Source organism: Hyperolius riggenbachi, chromosome 12 (assembly GCF_040937935.1).
Source record: "Hyperolius riggenbachi isolate aHypRig1 chromosome 12, aHypRig1.pri, whole genome shotgun sequence".
NCBI classification, from domain to species: domain Eukaryota; kingdom Metazoa; phylum Chordata; class Amphibia; order Anura; family Hyperoliidae; genus Hyperolius; species Hyperolius riggenbachi.
Genome location: NC_090657.1, coordinates 154,249,324 through 154,265,493, shown reverse-complemented (window position 1 = coordinate 154,265,493; position 16,170 = coordinate 154,249,324). Strand labels below are relative to the sequence as shown.

Below are 16,170 nucleotides of genomic sequence, written 5' to 3'. Positions count from 1 at the left end.
CTGATTACCTGGCTAACGATCTGCGGGCCGGGAGCGCGCATGGTTCCTGGACGTAGTTTCTACGTCCAGGAACTAAAATGGGTTAACAGTCAATAAAAAATGTTTTCCTACTTTTTATTACCCATACAGTTACCCTATTTGCTCTTGTGCACAAGTAATAGTGTCTCTTTACAAATTACAAGGTCCCAAAGTACAGTATATCTGAAAGCTGCCATTGCATTTTATTGCTTAGCTGCTGTATTTATATATTAAAATATATATTTATATATTAAAATCGTATCTAGTGATCACTTCTCAGCTGCACACATACTAGAAGCAGAGAGAGCTCAGTTTTAGCACTTTGATTATGTTTACTAAATGTATCCGTCAAAGGAATGAAAACAAAACGTCATCACCTCTTTCCGAAGCGACCAAAAGCTGCCCACTGTTCTTCAGTGAACAGCTCCTTGCTTCAAAGTGCTGTTTTTAAAGCGGACCTGAACTCTCTGCTCTAAAATATATGTAACAGCATAATAACCTTTAAAGAAAACAATTCTTTGTTACAGCTTATACAACTCCTGAAATAAATCTGCAGTGTTTCTACTTCCTGCTTTCATGGAAGCAGGCATATTGTTAACATCCTGTGCTTTCAAATGAGCTTATCTGCCATGGCAGTCATGTGACACAGGGGAGAGATCAAATTACAACTTGTGATTAGACACAAGTGAGGGGGAATTAGACAGGCTAAACTCTCTAAATACATACAGGGTGCATTTCCTTCTGTCCTGTGCAAGAGTTCTGGTCCACTTTAACTGTTTGAATGCTGTTTTGCTACAATGTTTTTGTTTTTTTATCTTTAGTAATCAAAAACACAACCCTGTAACTTGATTGTATATTGTCTTCTGTTTCTTTGAAGATTGTGGTAACCAACACCGTTCCTCACGAGGTGCAGAAGCTGCAGTGTGCAAAGATAAAGACTGTGGACATCAGCCTGATCCTGTCAGAGGCTATCCGCCGAATCCACAACGGAGAGTCCATGTCTTACCTGTTCCGCAACATTGCTATGGATGACTGAAGGAGCCTGTCTGTGTCCTCACAGGTGCTATGGACATGTGGCAATGTTAAGATGGTGGATCTGCATGTGCAGCATTGGCTAGAGGCAGCTTGGGGCATCCTGTGCCTAATTACATTCAATCTTGCTGCCATTAGACTGTGTGGGCTGAGGGTAGTACCAATTGAGATGTCAGACCTGCATTAGCAGGATTTTCTCTCCCAACCCTCCCAATCGCAAATCTTATTGATTCTGCATGACCATTCGATATCATCTACTACAGCAGAAAGGATTACCGACTCTCGATATACCATGTATATAAACAAATATCCAGTATGTGGCAACATTGTGATCATCCTACATGTACAAAGATGTCATTACATCTCATACATTGACATGCATCTATAACACCTATACATGAAACATACACTTAGGCCTAGTTCACAGTGGTCCATTGCATGATGCATGCGTTATGAGTGTGAACTGGAATGGAGACTGGACATAGACTATAAATCCGCTTCCAGACCTTGTTAATTGAAATCTATGCCCTGTTTGGGAGCTGTTATCCCTGCCAGGGCGTCGATTTCAATCATCTCTGCCGTGCACTCTGCTCACTCCCGCCGCTGTCGTGTTCAGCAGGACTGCAGTATAGCGAGCTCCTGACCTGTGAGCCAAATACAGCAATCGCTGCATTTAAAGGGGCACATACGGCTCTGGTCTTAAAGCGGTTAATGCGAAACCTGCATGCAGTGAGTTAGAATAACGCGATCATTTACAATGCAGTGCTGTGAACAGGGTCACAGGATTGTATATGTACTGAGTTATGTAAAACTATTCTGCAATTCAACCGAGCACTGTGAACTAGGCCTTAAACATGTATGGAAGCATGCCCTTAAGACAGATAGGCATATTTTTTACATGAGCGCACACAGGTGTGTCTGCTTCTTGCATATAAAATCATTAAAAACGTATGCAGTTCTTATCTTACTTGCGAATAACAGCATGTACTAACAACTGAAAAAAAAAATGATACGTGTATCATTAAGCGGCTGTTTTAGGGCTGTAAAGACTAGCAGTGTTAACTGGCTAAAAGTTCTGGGTGTAGAAAGTAGTAAAAACTGCTAGCTTATTCTACAGCAATCCTCCTGCACCCTTGTCTCTGATCCCTATCTCAATGCTTGGGGGGTCCTTGCTGCAAGGGCTAGGTGTGCAGAAGAGCTGACACTATGTTGTTACTATGTATTATATGTATGTATGTGTATATACTGGTATATATACTATGTATATATACACAACTACATAAATATGTATGTATATAATTTCACCCTTTTATGCTTTTGCGTGTGTATTTATATTTACAAATATACACACTTGTGTTTTAACCGACTGACGGTCATGCTTTGGGGTATTTGGTGTTTGGGGGCGGGGACAGGCTCTTGGCAAGGGTCCTACTCCCAATCACCACTCCTTCTCCTTCTTCCAGGCAAGAACCTTCAGTGCTATGCTAGTCAGAGTTGTTTCTTGAGCATATATTGTTTACATTATTTTGTACTTAACCTGAAGCCTTAAAGGGGACCTTTACCTTTTCAAATATATCATTTTTTTCTGCAGATTAGTGTTTTATGACCTTGTTTTATCTCTGCTGCCTCTTTTTCATTTAAACTTCTGGTCTTCTGTCAGACTTTCAGGCCTGCAGTGTCTCTGCTTCTTGATATTGTGCTTTTCTTCTGCCAGTTCAATGAACAAGTTAAATTGAAATTCAGGAAGAGCGTTAAATGCAGAATTGACGTACATATTGCACAAGCTGTCTTGTCTGCCAAACGGCCTGGAATGCTGCCCAGCCTGTTTAGTGACCGCTCTGGTAGACAGCACTACCTGTTTATTTAAAGCACAGGTGTCAAACACAAGTCCCCTGGGCCGAATGCGGCCCTCTTTGGTATTGTATGTGGCCCTTGAGAGCTTCCAATGTCCATCGTTGTAAGCAACACTGTCTTCCAGTCCAAAGGAGCATACCGGTGACTGTTTCATACCGGTGACTGATTAAAACATTGTCAGTTTGAGCCGAGCACCTTACACCCCACCATCTCCCTACATTGCAAAGGAGTGCAGCAGGACAGTGTAATCTTTACCTGCACCAGCGCTGCATATCTCTTCCGTTCTTCCTAGTAGCAGCAAGGTTAAGCATACCCCTCCCCCCTGGGTCGGTCGCTATAGTCACTGTGCTAAACACTATATATGTCGTACAGATACATCCCTATAGACCAAACGCTTTACAAGGACAATGAGACTCTACATAAACCGACCTCATGGCTCATTATTTGTGACGTATTCGTACCAAAACACCTCAGTGTCTATTCTCTATGGTAGCCTGAGAATTGCACCTAACTGGAAAGGTGCCCATAGATCTAGCGATGATGGGCAGATTGTCGCCCACTGGGCGGTGCCCATCTGTCTTTAGAATCCCGCTCCTGCATTTGCGCTATACACACCAGCGACACATGCTATATGGCAGCGGCAAATGGAAGAGCGCAGCGTAAGGTGTGAGTGCTTGATTTACCAGTTACTGGGGGGTGGGCATTGGGTTTGTACCCAAGTAGGGAGTCCCATGTTAATTTCTTTGGAGGGTGCCCTGTGGGTTATTGCTGCTTCCCAGCTTACACTGACAATGTTTCTATTAGAAACTGTCACTGGTGTGTTCCTTTGGACAGGAAGGCAGTGGGCTGCCTTTCTTTTGCTGCTTACAATGATGGACATTGGAAGCTCTTGAGGGCCACAAAAAATGGAAAGGAGGGTCACCTTTGGCCTGCAGGCCTTGCGTTTGTCACCTGTGATCAAATGTCTAATTGTGGCTGTATAGTCTCTAATCTTCTGCTCCTAGGAGTAATCTTTACTGCACCAAACTACTGGGGACCATTACAGGGAAGCCAGGGGCCTAATGATGGTACTGTGAGTACATTTACACTTCAACAAAGGCAGACAAACTAGTAAACTACTATAATGACAGGTTCTAAGTGCTCCACTCATCTCATTCCATCCTTCCTGGGTTTAGGACTATCCAGCAGTCATAGTGGAGCACATGCACATCCTTTTTGCATCCATAACGTGAGCCTGAAGGATTATTGCACTTTCAGAAGGCCTGCTTATAAGCTGTGATGATGAACCCATGTTCTGCACAGTAGCTACTTGTGGACGCCGTGCCGGCTAATGGGCTCTAAGTTCAACTGAATCAGCAGCCCATCTCTAAGTTGACAAGAACCGCTTCTACATTTGAGGCAAAGACAGTACATACTGCAGGGGAAAGTTTGCCTGTAGCTTACTGAAAGGGAATTTATTGGTGGCAGATGAAAGTTAACCTTTGTCAGGAGAGATGAGGGAGCTGAAGGACTTCATATAGAAGAGAACCCTGTCATCTACATCAAATGTCTATATTTTTCTAAACCGATATGGATATTCGGAATTCCATATCTGTAAGTCCTGATTGCAGTTTCAGTTGGAACCAGAACTTCATAATGTTGCATTAAAGTGATCGCTGCACCAAATATTTCAAAAGACGTCATTTTTAAAGTAAACCTGTCAACAGGTCATACAGTATGCGAGCACAAGTTCTCATTACCAGACAATGAAAATTTCTGCTGTTCAGAGACCATTATGCACTAACCTCTCATCTGGATTTTGCATTTTTTCACACTGGACTTTATCATATCTATAGGTTTGGTTAGATATTAGCCAATTATTTAGCACACTTTTAGTAGCATAAATACTTGTTTGGTTCTGATCGGATTTTCCATACATTTGCTGTTCTCAAATCAATACTTTTTTTTTTTCCCCACCTTGATTTTTTTGGTTATGATAAACTCTAAAAATAAACAGTTGCCTAGAGTGATAGCAATGAATGTACAGAATGCTAGTATGAACATTTTGACCTGTTTAGATTCATGGTTTGGTTGTATATGTGAGTTACGGTTGGCAATTTTGGGCTGTAAGAACTTTTACATTTTTGACCAATCAGAAATTGTCTTTGGGGTATGAAATGGAGAATATGGTTGTTACAGGAAATTTAGACACTTCTTCTTCACACCACTTAGAGTATTTGAGCTGAAAATCTCAGAGCCTGTCAATGACGGATGGGGAGGGGTCGCGGAGATAAATACATGCCTGTCCTGACCACTCCAGCCATCAGTGGCCATGTTTCTGAAGCTCTTAGGAAACCTCTGCCTGCTTGGCTGTGGCCCACTTGCCTGGCTGTGGCTTGGGGGTGGGCCTCGGCCACATGGGGATTGTGGCCAGAATCTTGGTGGCCAGTTTGAAAAAAAATTGCCAGGGCTCAACTTAGAGGGGAGACCTGCCTGAAGTGATGACACCTGGACAGACGAGTCCCAGCGAAAGTGGAACTCGACAAGAAAGTTAATCCCTTCAGTTCAGCGGTTTTAACATTAATTCATAATGCCAAACCATATTTTAACTTTCTTACATGTAAGCATGTAAATTAGCTATTCCACAGGCTCTCTTGAAGATGCTATGATATGGAAGTGTTCAACAAAGCTGAGAGATCAAATTACACTTGTAATTACTTTGTCACCACAATCCTTATTATAAGGTTGTTACACGTGTTGAGTGGCTCCTGATCTTGTGTTCCGCAATACACTCCCAATCCTCTGTCACGACATTCAACGACCATAAATAGGATAGTGGTAACAACAATATCGGTGTAGCTCTCCCCTGGGGACACTGGTGTGAGAGACCGGTGGGGTTGGAGTTTGCATGGTGCCATGCTCTTTTAGAGTATGGATTTACTGCGGAGTACCCTATCATTTGGTTCCTTGACTAATGAGTCTAACTTTTTAATCTGTTTTAGCCTACCTGGTACGATTTATATCAGAATAAAAGTTTGCACTTAGATCCTTCTATTTTTATTTAATTCATTACTCTCGCCCCCCGCCCCCTCATGAGATACCGTGGTCGGGAGAGCTACACCAATATTGTGGTCACCACTATCCTATCTATGGCCGTTGATGATCGTGATAGAGAATTGGGAGTGGATTGTCTTGGGAATGTGGGACAGAAGCCAGTGCTGGAATATACTGTATATGTTTATCTGGACACTGGAATTTATCTTATTTCCGGCTGTAGCTTATCAATAGTGTTTTTGACTTTGGCGCTGATTCATTGTCCATGTAGCTAATCTAGCCAGACTATAATCACAGCACCTGATTTTCTGGGTCTGCAGCTGAAAGTATTAGAGATACAGGATCAGCAGATCAACTGGGAAACTGCTTTTTTTTTTCTTTTTTTTTTTTTTTACTTTAGAAAGTGTGCCAGCCTTCACATCCCTCTCACTACAGTGTCCCTTTAAAGCAAGTCCAGGCCGTCAGACTCCTATAAAAAAAATTACCTTACCTGTGGAGTTAGCCAGGTCAGGTAGAGTCACTGCCCCTCCCCACTGCTCCTGTGTCATTTTATTGAAGAGGTTTTTTTTGTGTTTTCTGCCCCTAGATCAAGTATGTTGGAGCTCCACATGTACAGCAGCACCCCTCTCCTTCCATGTAGAGCGCCCTTTTCCATGTGTATCATACTTCAGCACCACTCTTTAATGAACAGCTCCCTTGGGCATCAACTTCCCTTTTTCATGTGGTGTTCTTCATTTGCACCATTCGGTTTCATATGTAGGAAACCCTACTTCCCATCCAGGTCCGCCCGCCCCCAGGCTGCAGCCGCCCAAGGCACGGGCCTGTGTGGCCTTTCCTGAAATCTGGCGCTGACCACACCCACTCCAAGGCATAGCAGAGTACATACCCTTATACTCTTATGTTTACTAATGTCTTCAGTGACAACAGTGTTGCTTCGATTTCTTCCCCCTCAAGTTTTAGATATAAGATATCCTTGCTTGACTACATGATTGTATGTTTACATAAAAACACTTTCAATACAAGCTTCAGCTTTATTCACCCATACCTATTATCCTGTTCTACAAACATTACAATTGTTTTTAACGTTTAGAATGTTATAGTTTAAACTGGGAGTATTCTAATTTTTTTTATTTTTTAAATTCAGAGTAAATATCTTATTTAATTACATTTGGTAGTTTGAGCTTTTCCTCTCAACCATTTTTGTTATTCTTTTGATGGTGTTTTGCCTATAAAATACATTTGCAATATCTGAATAGCAGTGCTTCACTCCATCGGTCAGTGTCCCAAGTTTCTGAGACTGTTGCGAAATGACTGCGATAATCCTGCCTAGTAATGTTAGTTACAAGTAGCTATGAGTAAATAGGTACTGGTAAGCAAAATTTAAATCGCATAGCGCTGCCCGCGGCAGAGGGTGGGTTAAAACTGATCCGAGATGAAGAACCAACTATAACAACTAACTTGTCTAGCTTATCTAAAGTTTAGATAGTTTGCACAGCAAATCTGGCTGCTTACAGCTTCAACTGTATAGGTAGTCCCCAACTTGCAAACGCCTGACTTGCGAACGACCCGCCGATACGAACGGCATGGATTCTGTGTTTCCATGGGAACAAGTCAAAAATTTTTTTCCAAATTGGGCTTGTTCATTCACAGAAAAAAATGGCTTTTAAACTTGTATAAGCAGTTACACAGGGCAGAGGTGACACAGAGGGGGACACTGGAGGCACAGGAGGGCACAGAGGAGGTACAGGGGACAGAGATGGAACAATGTTCCAACTTAAAGAGACTCAGTAACAAAAATTTTAGCAGTATTTCTCCTATCCTACAAGTTCCTAAGGCTGTTCCATTGTGCTCTGGCTTACTGCAGCACTTTCTACTTGCACGGGCTCTGTAATAAATCAACTTATCTTTCCCCTGTCGGATTTGTCGGCTGTGTCTGGAAGGCTGCCAACTCTTCAGTAATGTGAACAAGTTAACTCCTTCCAAGCCCCTCCAGTGCTCCTGTGATGATTATTCCTCACAGACAATGTCCCTGCTCTCACTGTCAGCTTGTCTGCTATCTGTGAGGCTGATAAACACAGACTGATAAACTGAACAAAGAATAGCTGGCTGAGGAGGAAGCTGCCTGTCATGCTTCATTGACACAGCTCTTTCAAAACTTGCACATAACCTCTGGAGACTGAATTCAATGTGTAACTCACTGAATTCTCTGTATACTCACTGTGTATTAACTGAGTTCACTGCTCTGCTGATGTACTTCCTGTTTTAGTGGCCATCTTTTCTGTTTACAAAACAGTTTATAAAACAGTTTTTTTACCCTCTTTATTGCAGCGGAGAGCAGCACAAATATTACAGAAGGGGCTAGGAGATGACCTCAAACAGGCAGGGATGTTTGTTTATACTTCATTTTGTGAATACAGATTCTCTTTAAGCTCATTCTTAACTGGAATTTGTTCTTACAGTCCTTATCTTGTTTGTTAACCGGGGACTACCTGTATATGATTGTTTCTTCCTGTGATACGAGAGCAGACATATTCTGCTTGCAGATCTGCTTGCCTGTGTGTAACGATCACATCTCCAGCCCTCAGCCTGTGAAAACTTCACTCCCCTCTCCTCCTTCCTCCCTTCTGCCTCTGAAATCTCTGGCTAGTAACAACTCCTTCTCCTCCTGCCCAGACTGAGCTCCCATAAGCCCTTGCTACATAGGTCTGAGTGCCAAGGCACTGGAGAAGCTGTGGCCGAGGCTTATTTAGTTTATAGGGAATTAGAGTATTAAAACAAACCAAGTATTTGGCTTTAGGAATGTCCTATAAACTATATGAAAGGAACACAATTATGCAATGAGTAAACATTTCTCGGATCCACTTTAACTTGCCTATGCTGCCACTTACAGCCAATGCGTTCCACTTGCGGCCTGTGTAACTCCCACTACTTTCTTATTCAAACCCGGAAGGAGAAAGTAGTGGCCTTACACGGACCGCGAGTGGAACGCGTTGGCTGTAGGCGGCGGCATAGGTAAGTTAACCCACCCTCTGCTGTGGGCAGCATTGTCTGATGTCCATTACAGGTAGCTACATACTCATGGCTAACATTACTAATCCTGCCATTGCGTTTTTCAGAGCAGTCTTTAGAGTATAGGGACAGATACACTTTCACTACATGACATATGAAAAGATTATTCTTGGAACGTTCTTGTACAGACACACTGCTTGGCAACCTTCTCTGTTGCCAGAGGGGAGGATGAGTGAGGTGCGCACTACTGTGCGGATTACAGAAAAGTGGTCTGACTTTAGTGATCCAGCATGTTGAATCGTAAACGTCTTCATTGGTGGGGTTAAGGGACACATGCTAGATTTCTGTATGGTCAATCATATAAATGGCCAATGAAAATCTAGTGTGTGTACTAGCATAACTTATTAATCTGAGATGTTAAAGGTGGGGTTTCAACTGTATCTTAAAAGTGATTACTGGAATTGACTGGATCTCTGAAGCATATTTCTATGATATGTATCTTATTCAGCTTGCAAATTTGATACTGTTCTATCTATAATAGCTACCCGAGCACACAGACACTTAAAGTGAACCAGAGACGAAGCACCCTCATGTATTTTACCATATATATCAGTGGGAACATTAGAGAAAACACCTACTCAGCTCTCTGTTTCATTCTGCACTGCACAGCTTGTTTCTTATCATCCCTGATAAAATCCTCGACTGAGCATTCAGTCTGCATTTGCTATCATGACTCCGCTATGATGATTCCTGAGCAGAGCAAGCAGAGGGCAGGCTTGGGCTTGAAAAGACACCAGAAAACACAGACTCCGCTATAAAGATTCCTGAGCAAAGCCTAACTGAATGCTTAGTCAGAGATTTTACCAGGGCTGATAGGAAGCAGGCTGTGCAGTGCAGAATGAAACCGAAAGCAGGGTAGGTATTTTCTCTAATGTTCCCACTGATCTATAGGGTAAAATACATGAGGGTGCTATGTCTCTGGTTCCCTTTAAGGTGGCCATACATCAGGCAAATTGGCGACCGATCAACCATCCCATCCGATTCGATTATAATCGAATCGGATGAAAATTGGTGCCACCATGAGCATGCCCAATCGACGATGTGACCAATTTTGTGCTGAAATTGATCACATGTATTGATCGAACGTGCTTCAAGGTTTAGGGCCGCCGTGCTCTATTGTGTGCGTGGCTGTAACAGTGTGCGTTATCGGGACGAACGCGACACACGTGCCCCATGTGGCTGCCGACGTAACGCTGGCCTGTGTGTGACATCATGGATTTTTGGGCAGGCAACAGATCGCTTTCCGATCAGAGAGAGATCGGTCTCTTGATCGATCTGCCCATGCATTGCCTGATGTATGGGCACCTTCATAGTCCAATGTCTTGTCACGCTATGTTTGATGGGTGTCTGTCACTACACAAAGTATAACAAATACTGTCACCCAAAGAATGTGCTATTTTCTTTTTTTGTGTGAAAGTTGTGTGGTGGAGGAAATGTGTAAAAACTGTGACTCAGAAATGTTGCTTTCACCCTCTGTGGCACTTCTTTTGTAGAAGTCAAGTATTGCCCAGAACAATGTTTCACCAGCTCTGGGCTCTCCACACCTCGGGAAACACTGCTTGGTAGAATTACTAGATAACAACATGCTGCACGGCAAGAACAAGTCCTCTCTTGACCAGTTTCCAGACCCAGTGGTGTTTCAGAACTTGAATTTGCACATTGTTCTGTGATATATGAATGACCGTTTACAAAAAGTGAAATTTACTACTTGCTCACAGATGAGTGGTCAGCGGTAACGTTCAGCTCAGAGGTTTGCTCCATGGCTGCACATTGCTGAACATATCTGTGTGAAGTTACCAAAAGCGTTTACTTTTCTTCTATACAGTAAGGCTGCATTTCATTTAGATTGTTCCGGAAGTTGAATCTGTTAATGCTGAACAACTTGTTGCAGTTTTAATAAATGCTTTTTTTTTTCTTTTCTCCCTCTGAACAAATGACAATGTGAAACTTATTTTATTAAAGTGTGTGACTCATTAAATGTGTGTTATGGCTTCATTTGTACAGGTCATAGTATGCATGGATGTATGGTATTTGCCTATCAAAATTACTCTCACCTCATGGCAGGCCTGAGGTGTTTTAAATTTACTATTTGAGTCTACTTGGGGAGGTGGTGGACTTGCCTCCCTAAGTAGACTAATAGTAAATTTTCAGTAGAAAAATTATTTCTCGGGCATACTCCCACTTCATCAGACTATAACAGGAGTAACTGGAAGGATTAAAAGCACAGGCTAAGAATGTTTACACTGATTAATGACAGAATTCATGTATTAATATATTAGAACAAAATGATCATTCAATAGTAAACACAAACATTCAATAAAAAAATATTTTTTTTTTTATCAACACAGCCCATAAGGAGGGCATAATTACAAAAAAGATACTTTTTTTTTTACATCAATCACCATCTCAAAACACCATTTTTTGTTTATTACATACCGAAAATATGTAAAAACATAGATAATATACCAGGTAGACAGATCATAGCACGTATTAATTTAGTCACGGCAATCTTTCCCGATTTTTTTTTTTTTTTTTTTTTTAGATCCACAATTGCAAAAGTATGTCCATCAATTAAATTCCTTTTTGAAGGTTTCCAAACACCTTATCAACCTCTTCAAAAATATTCCCTGGCGGTCAAAATATATATGGCTGTCCTGTGACATTACCGCTCTAAACACTAATATTTCCCACTCATTAGGTCGAGGCGTTACAATTTTATCCCTCTTCTAATGATGTGATGCCTAAAAACAAAATGTTTGGGTTCAATTTGACCAAATCATAATGTTTTTGCTTTTAAGAACATTTATCCAGCAGTGGCTGGATAGTGTAATGGTTAAGGATAAATGTTCTTAAAAGTAAAAACATTATGATTTGGTCCTCTGACACAGGAGACCAAGGTTCGAATCTCGACTCTGCCTGTTCAGTAAGCCAGCACCTATTTAGCAGGAGACCTTAGGTAAGTTTCCCTAAACACTGCTACTGCCTATAGAGCGCGTCCTAGTGGCTGCAGCTCTGGCGCTTTGAGTCCGCCAGGAGAAAAGCGCAATATGTGTTTGTTTTTTTGTCTTTATCATCAGACGTCTGAGACGGCGATGGGTAGCAGTTTTTCACCAAGCTACGCAAACTTGGCAATGGGTTACTTAGAATATATCACATCCTCTATCACTAAGACAATATTCCAGATTTCCTAGCATTTCATCTGCAATACGAGTTAAATTATTTACGCCATCTCATACCCCTGAAATGTTCAATATGTTGGCCGTGCTATAAAACTACAGAGTAGGGGCCCCCAACATAAGTGTAACATCCTGAAAGGCTACCCTCTGCACAATGTACCTCGGCATTTTAAGGCACATCACAACCAGGATCCCACAGTGTTTAATATCACCCTAATCAAAATTGTCCGCCGCTCACAAAGTGATGCTTTTGAGATTAAAAAACAAAAAAGTGTTCTGGATACAGACACTAAAATCTTTAAATGCAGAAGGAGTAAATGAAGACCTTGAAAAGAGTCTGAGACATGCATTGGAATGGTAAAATCTACTCTTTCTCTCAGGATGAATAGATGTCCATTTTTAAATTGATCATACGATTTACCATATTTTTCAAAATATAAGACACTGAGGGATATAAGACACACCTAGGTTTAGAGGGCAAAAAACGGGACAAAAAAAAAAAAAAAATATATATATATATATATATATATATATATATATATATATATATATATATATATATATATATATATATATATATATATATATATATATATATATATATATATATATATATATATATATATATATATATATATATATATATATATTTGTATGTATGTGTATATTCCAATGGTTGCAGCAAACAAGCTCTTTATTGAGCAACTTAACCAGTTAGGCCTTTCTGGACGAGCTTTCTCGTCCAGAAAGGCACTGCTGCTTTCAATGCGTGGTGCACGCGATTGGGCCCGCACCCGCCGCTAGCCCCCCGATCAGTGAATGGGAATATAATTCCCATTCACCGATCTAACTTCCCCGCAGAAATACCGACGCTTTCTCTCCAGAGAGCGTGGTATTTCTGCCCCCAGGAAACAACTCCTCTGAATTTTGGTTCCTGGATGCGAGATCGTTCGCATCCAGGACTTTTCTCACTGTGGCCATCTTGTGGCCAAATAGTAAACTGCACCCACATACATTTTTAATTAAAGAATTTGCTTATTTTACATGTAAAATAAGCAGTTTCCCTCCCACACCAAAAATTACCCACATACATTTTTTATTAAAAAAATAAATAAAAAAGATAAGATAAAAAAAACAAAAAACAACATAGTTACCTAAGGGTCTAAACTTTTTAAATATACATGTCAAGAGAGTATGTTATTATATTATATTAAAATTATAAGCTTATAAATAGTGATGGACGCAAATTGAAAAAATGCACCTTTATTTCTATATGAAATATCGGCACCATAAATTGTGATAGGGACATCGTTTAAATGGTGTAATTAACGGGACAGATGGGCAAATAAAATACATGGGTTTTAATTACGGTAGCGTATATTAATTTCAAACTATAATGGCCAAAAACTGAGAAATGATTTTTTTTTTCATTTCTTAATTTTCCTGTTAAAATGGATTTAGAAAAAAAATAATTCTTAGCAAAATGTAGTACCCAAAGAAAGCCTAATTAGTGGCGGAAAAAACAAGATATAGATCAATTCATTGTGATAAGTAGCAATAAAGTTATAGGCGAATGAATGGGGAGGTGAATGTTGCTCGGATGCATGAGATTTTCGGCACTGCGGCGCTGAACCGGTTAAACCACTTACCGACCGCCCACTACCTATGGGCGTCTGGCAAAGTGGCACCCCCAGAACTGCGTAACGCTGATCAGTGGCGGCACCTGGGGTGCTAATTAGCTGGGGATCGCAGGCAGGGATGCGCACGCATCCGCCGGCATTAGGCTCTAAACTGCCCCCTGGGGGCTCCTGATCACCCACACCCTCAGATCCTCCCCAGACCCCCCCCCCCCCCCCCCCGTGTACTGTATACATCTATTCTCCCCTGTAATCACCCACTGATCACCTGTCAATCACCCATCAATCGCCCCGTCACCACCTGTTACTGCCACCCATCAGATCAGATCCTAACCTGCCCCTTGCGGGCACCTGATCACCCACCCACACCCTCAGATCACCTCCCAAGTGCATTGTTTACATCTCTTCTCCCCTCTAATCACCCACTGATCACCCCCTGCCACCACCTGTCACTGCTACCCATCAGATCAGACCCTAATCTGCTCCTTGCGGGCACCCACACACCCGCCCACACCCTCAGATTGCCCTCAGACCCCCCCCCCCCCCTTATCACCTCCCCAGTGCATTATTTACATCTGTTCTCCCCTCTAATCACCCACTGATCACCCATCAATCATCCCTGTCACCACCTGTCATTGCTACCCATCAGATCAGACCGTCATCTGTCCCTTGCGGGCACCCAATCACCCGCCCATACCCTCAGACCGCCCCTAATCACCTTCCCAGTGCATTGATTGCATCTATTCCCCCCTCTAATCACACCCTGAGACACCCATCAATCACCTGTCACCCCCTAGCACACCTACCCATCAGATCTGGCCCTAATTTGTCCCCTGTGGGCTTCTGATCACCCAGCCAAACCTTCACCCGCCCCACCGCAGTGACAGAATTTTTTTTTCCTGATCACTGCAAAAAACACTGTACAATAACTGTGGCGCTGTAAAGATCAGTTTTGATTTTTTTTTTTTTAATCAAAACTCAGTGACCTCAACTTTCTACTTCACAAGTACTCCCTTTTGCTAGGTAGGTGCTCTTTTTCCTGGGTAGTCTCAGAGGAATACCCCCTAAATTTAGCAGTCCACCATGGCAAAAAAGGGGTATTCCGCTGAAGAGGCCGCCGAGATTCTGGCCCAGTGAGGTGCGTGCGATTGGGAAGCCTCATTTGACGAATCATCCGGGTCAGAATACGAACCGGTGAACAGCAGTGGCTCTCTGACCGATAGCAATGACGAGGTTGAGGTCCTGGCTAGAGCCAGGCGTACCACACCCCATGTCACTGGACCGCAGGTGGCGTAGGATCATACTCAAGGGCAGCAGAGTGGTGCTAGCGCTGATCCAAGTTTTCTTGGTGAGGCATGCACCAGCAGCGTAGCATCTCCTGGACCTAGCACCAGTATTACTGTAGACCCTGGTGAAGTGGCGAGCACCAGCATGGTAATAGAAACTGGTTCGGTGGCACGTGCATTAAGACCCGAGTCGCAGCCACCAGCAAAACGGGCCCATACTACCCATAGTTTCCCAGAGGTGCTGGCAAAATCCAATTGGCAATCCCCTGGTTCTGCCGTACCCGTACTGCCCCCTTTCACCGCCCAGATGGAGACAGATAATCTAAGATTGGCCCTAGACTTTTTTTTCATCTGTTCTGCACCGTGGATCTCTACGACTTAATTGTGGCTGAGACCAACCGTTACGCCACACAATATGCAACCGCCAATCTGAGAAGCTACCATGCCCAGCCTTTTCGGTGGAAACCACTCCAAGTTTCCAAACGTAACATTTTTTTGGGCCTTCTCCTTAAAATGGGTCTAGTCAAAAAGAATGTATTGTGGTCTTATTGGTCTACGCACCCAATACATCACATGACCATGTTCTCTGCTGCCATGTCCAGGTCACGATTTGAGAACTTCCTGCACTTCAGTGCCAATACAACCTGTCATCTAAGCGACCACACTGCTTATGACCGGTTCCACAAAATTCGGCCCCTCATAGACCACCTGTCATCAAAATTTGCAGATGCTTATACCCCTGAACAGTCATTTTGAGACATTTGGTTTCCAGACTACTCCTCACGTTTTTGGGCCCCTAAAATGCCAGGGCAGTATAGGAACCCCTCAAGGGACACCATTTTAGAAGACACCCCAAGGAATTCCGTTAGGTGTATGATGACTTCATAGAAGATTTTATTTTTTTGTCACAAGTTAGTGGAAAATTACACTTTGTGAAAAAAAAAACAATAAAAATCAATTTCCGGTAACTTGTGACAAAAAATAGGAGTATGGTGAGTTCATAGAAGATTTTATTTTTTGTGGGGAAACAACTTTTGAGGGCACCAAGATTGGAAAGAGGAAATG

The 16,170-nt window shown here is 42.3% G+C and overlaps 1 protein-coding gene across 4 annotated transcripts in view; it reads left to right on the top strand.

The window, feature by feature from the left end:
• The window catches only part of PRPSAP1 (phosphoribosyl pyrophosphate synthetase associated protein 1), a 72,635-nt gene extending 61,651 nt beyond the window's left edge, over positions 1-10,984 (top strand). For all 4 annotated transcript variants that reach the window (XM_068263239.1, XM_068263237.1, XM_068263238.1 and 1 more), the window contains exon 11: positions 896-10,984. In XM_068263239.1, coding sequence (XP_068119340.1) covers positions 896-1,054 — 159 coding nt within the window. In that variant the 3' untranslated portion in view covers positions 1,055-10,984. The remainder of the gene's footprint in view (positions 1-895) is intronic.
• Positions 10,985-16,170: the final 5,186 nt, after the last annotated feature.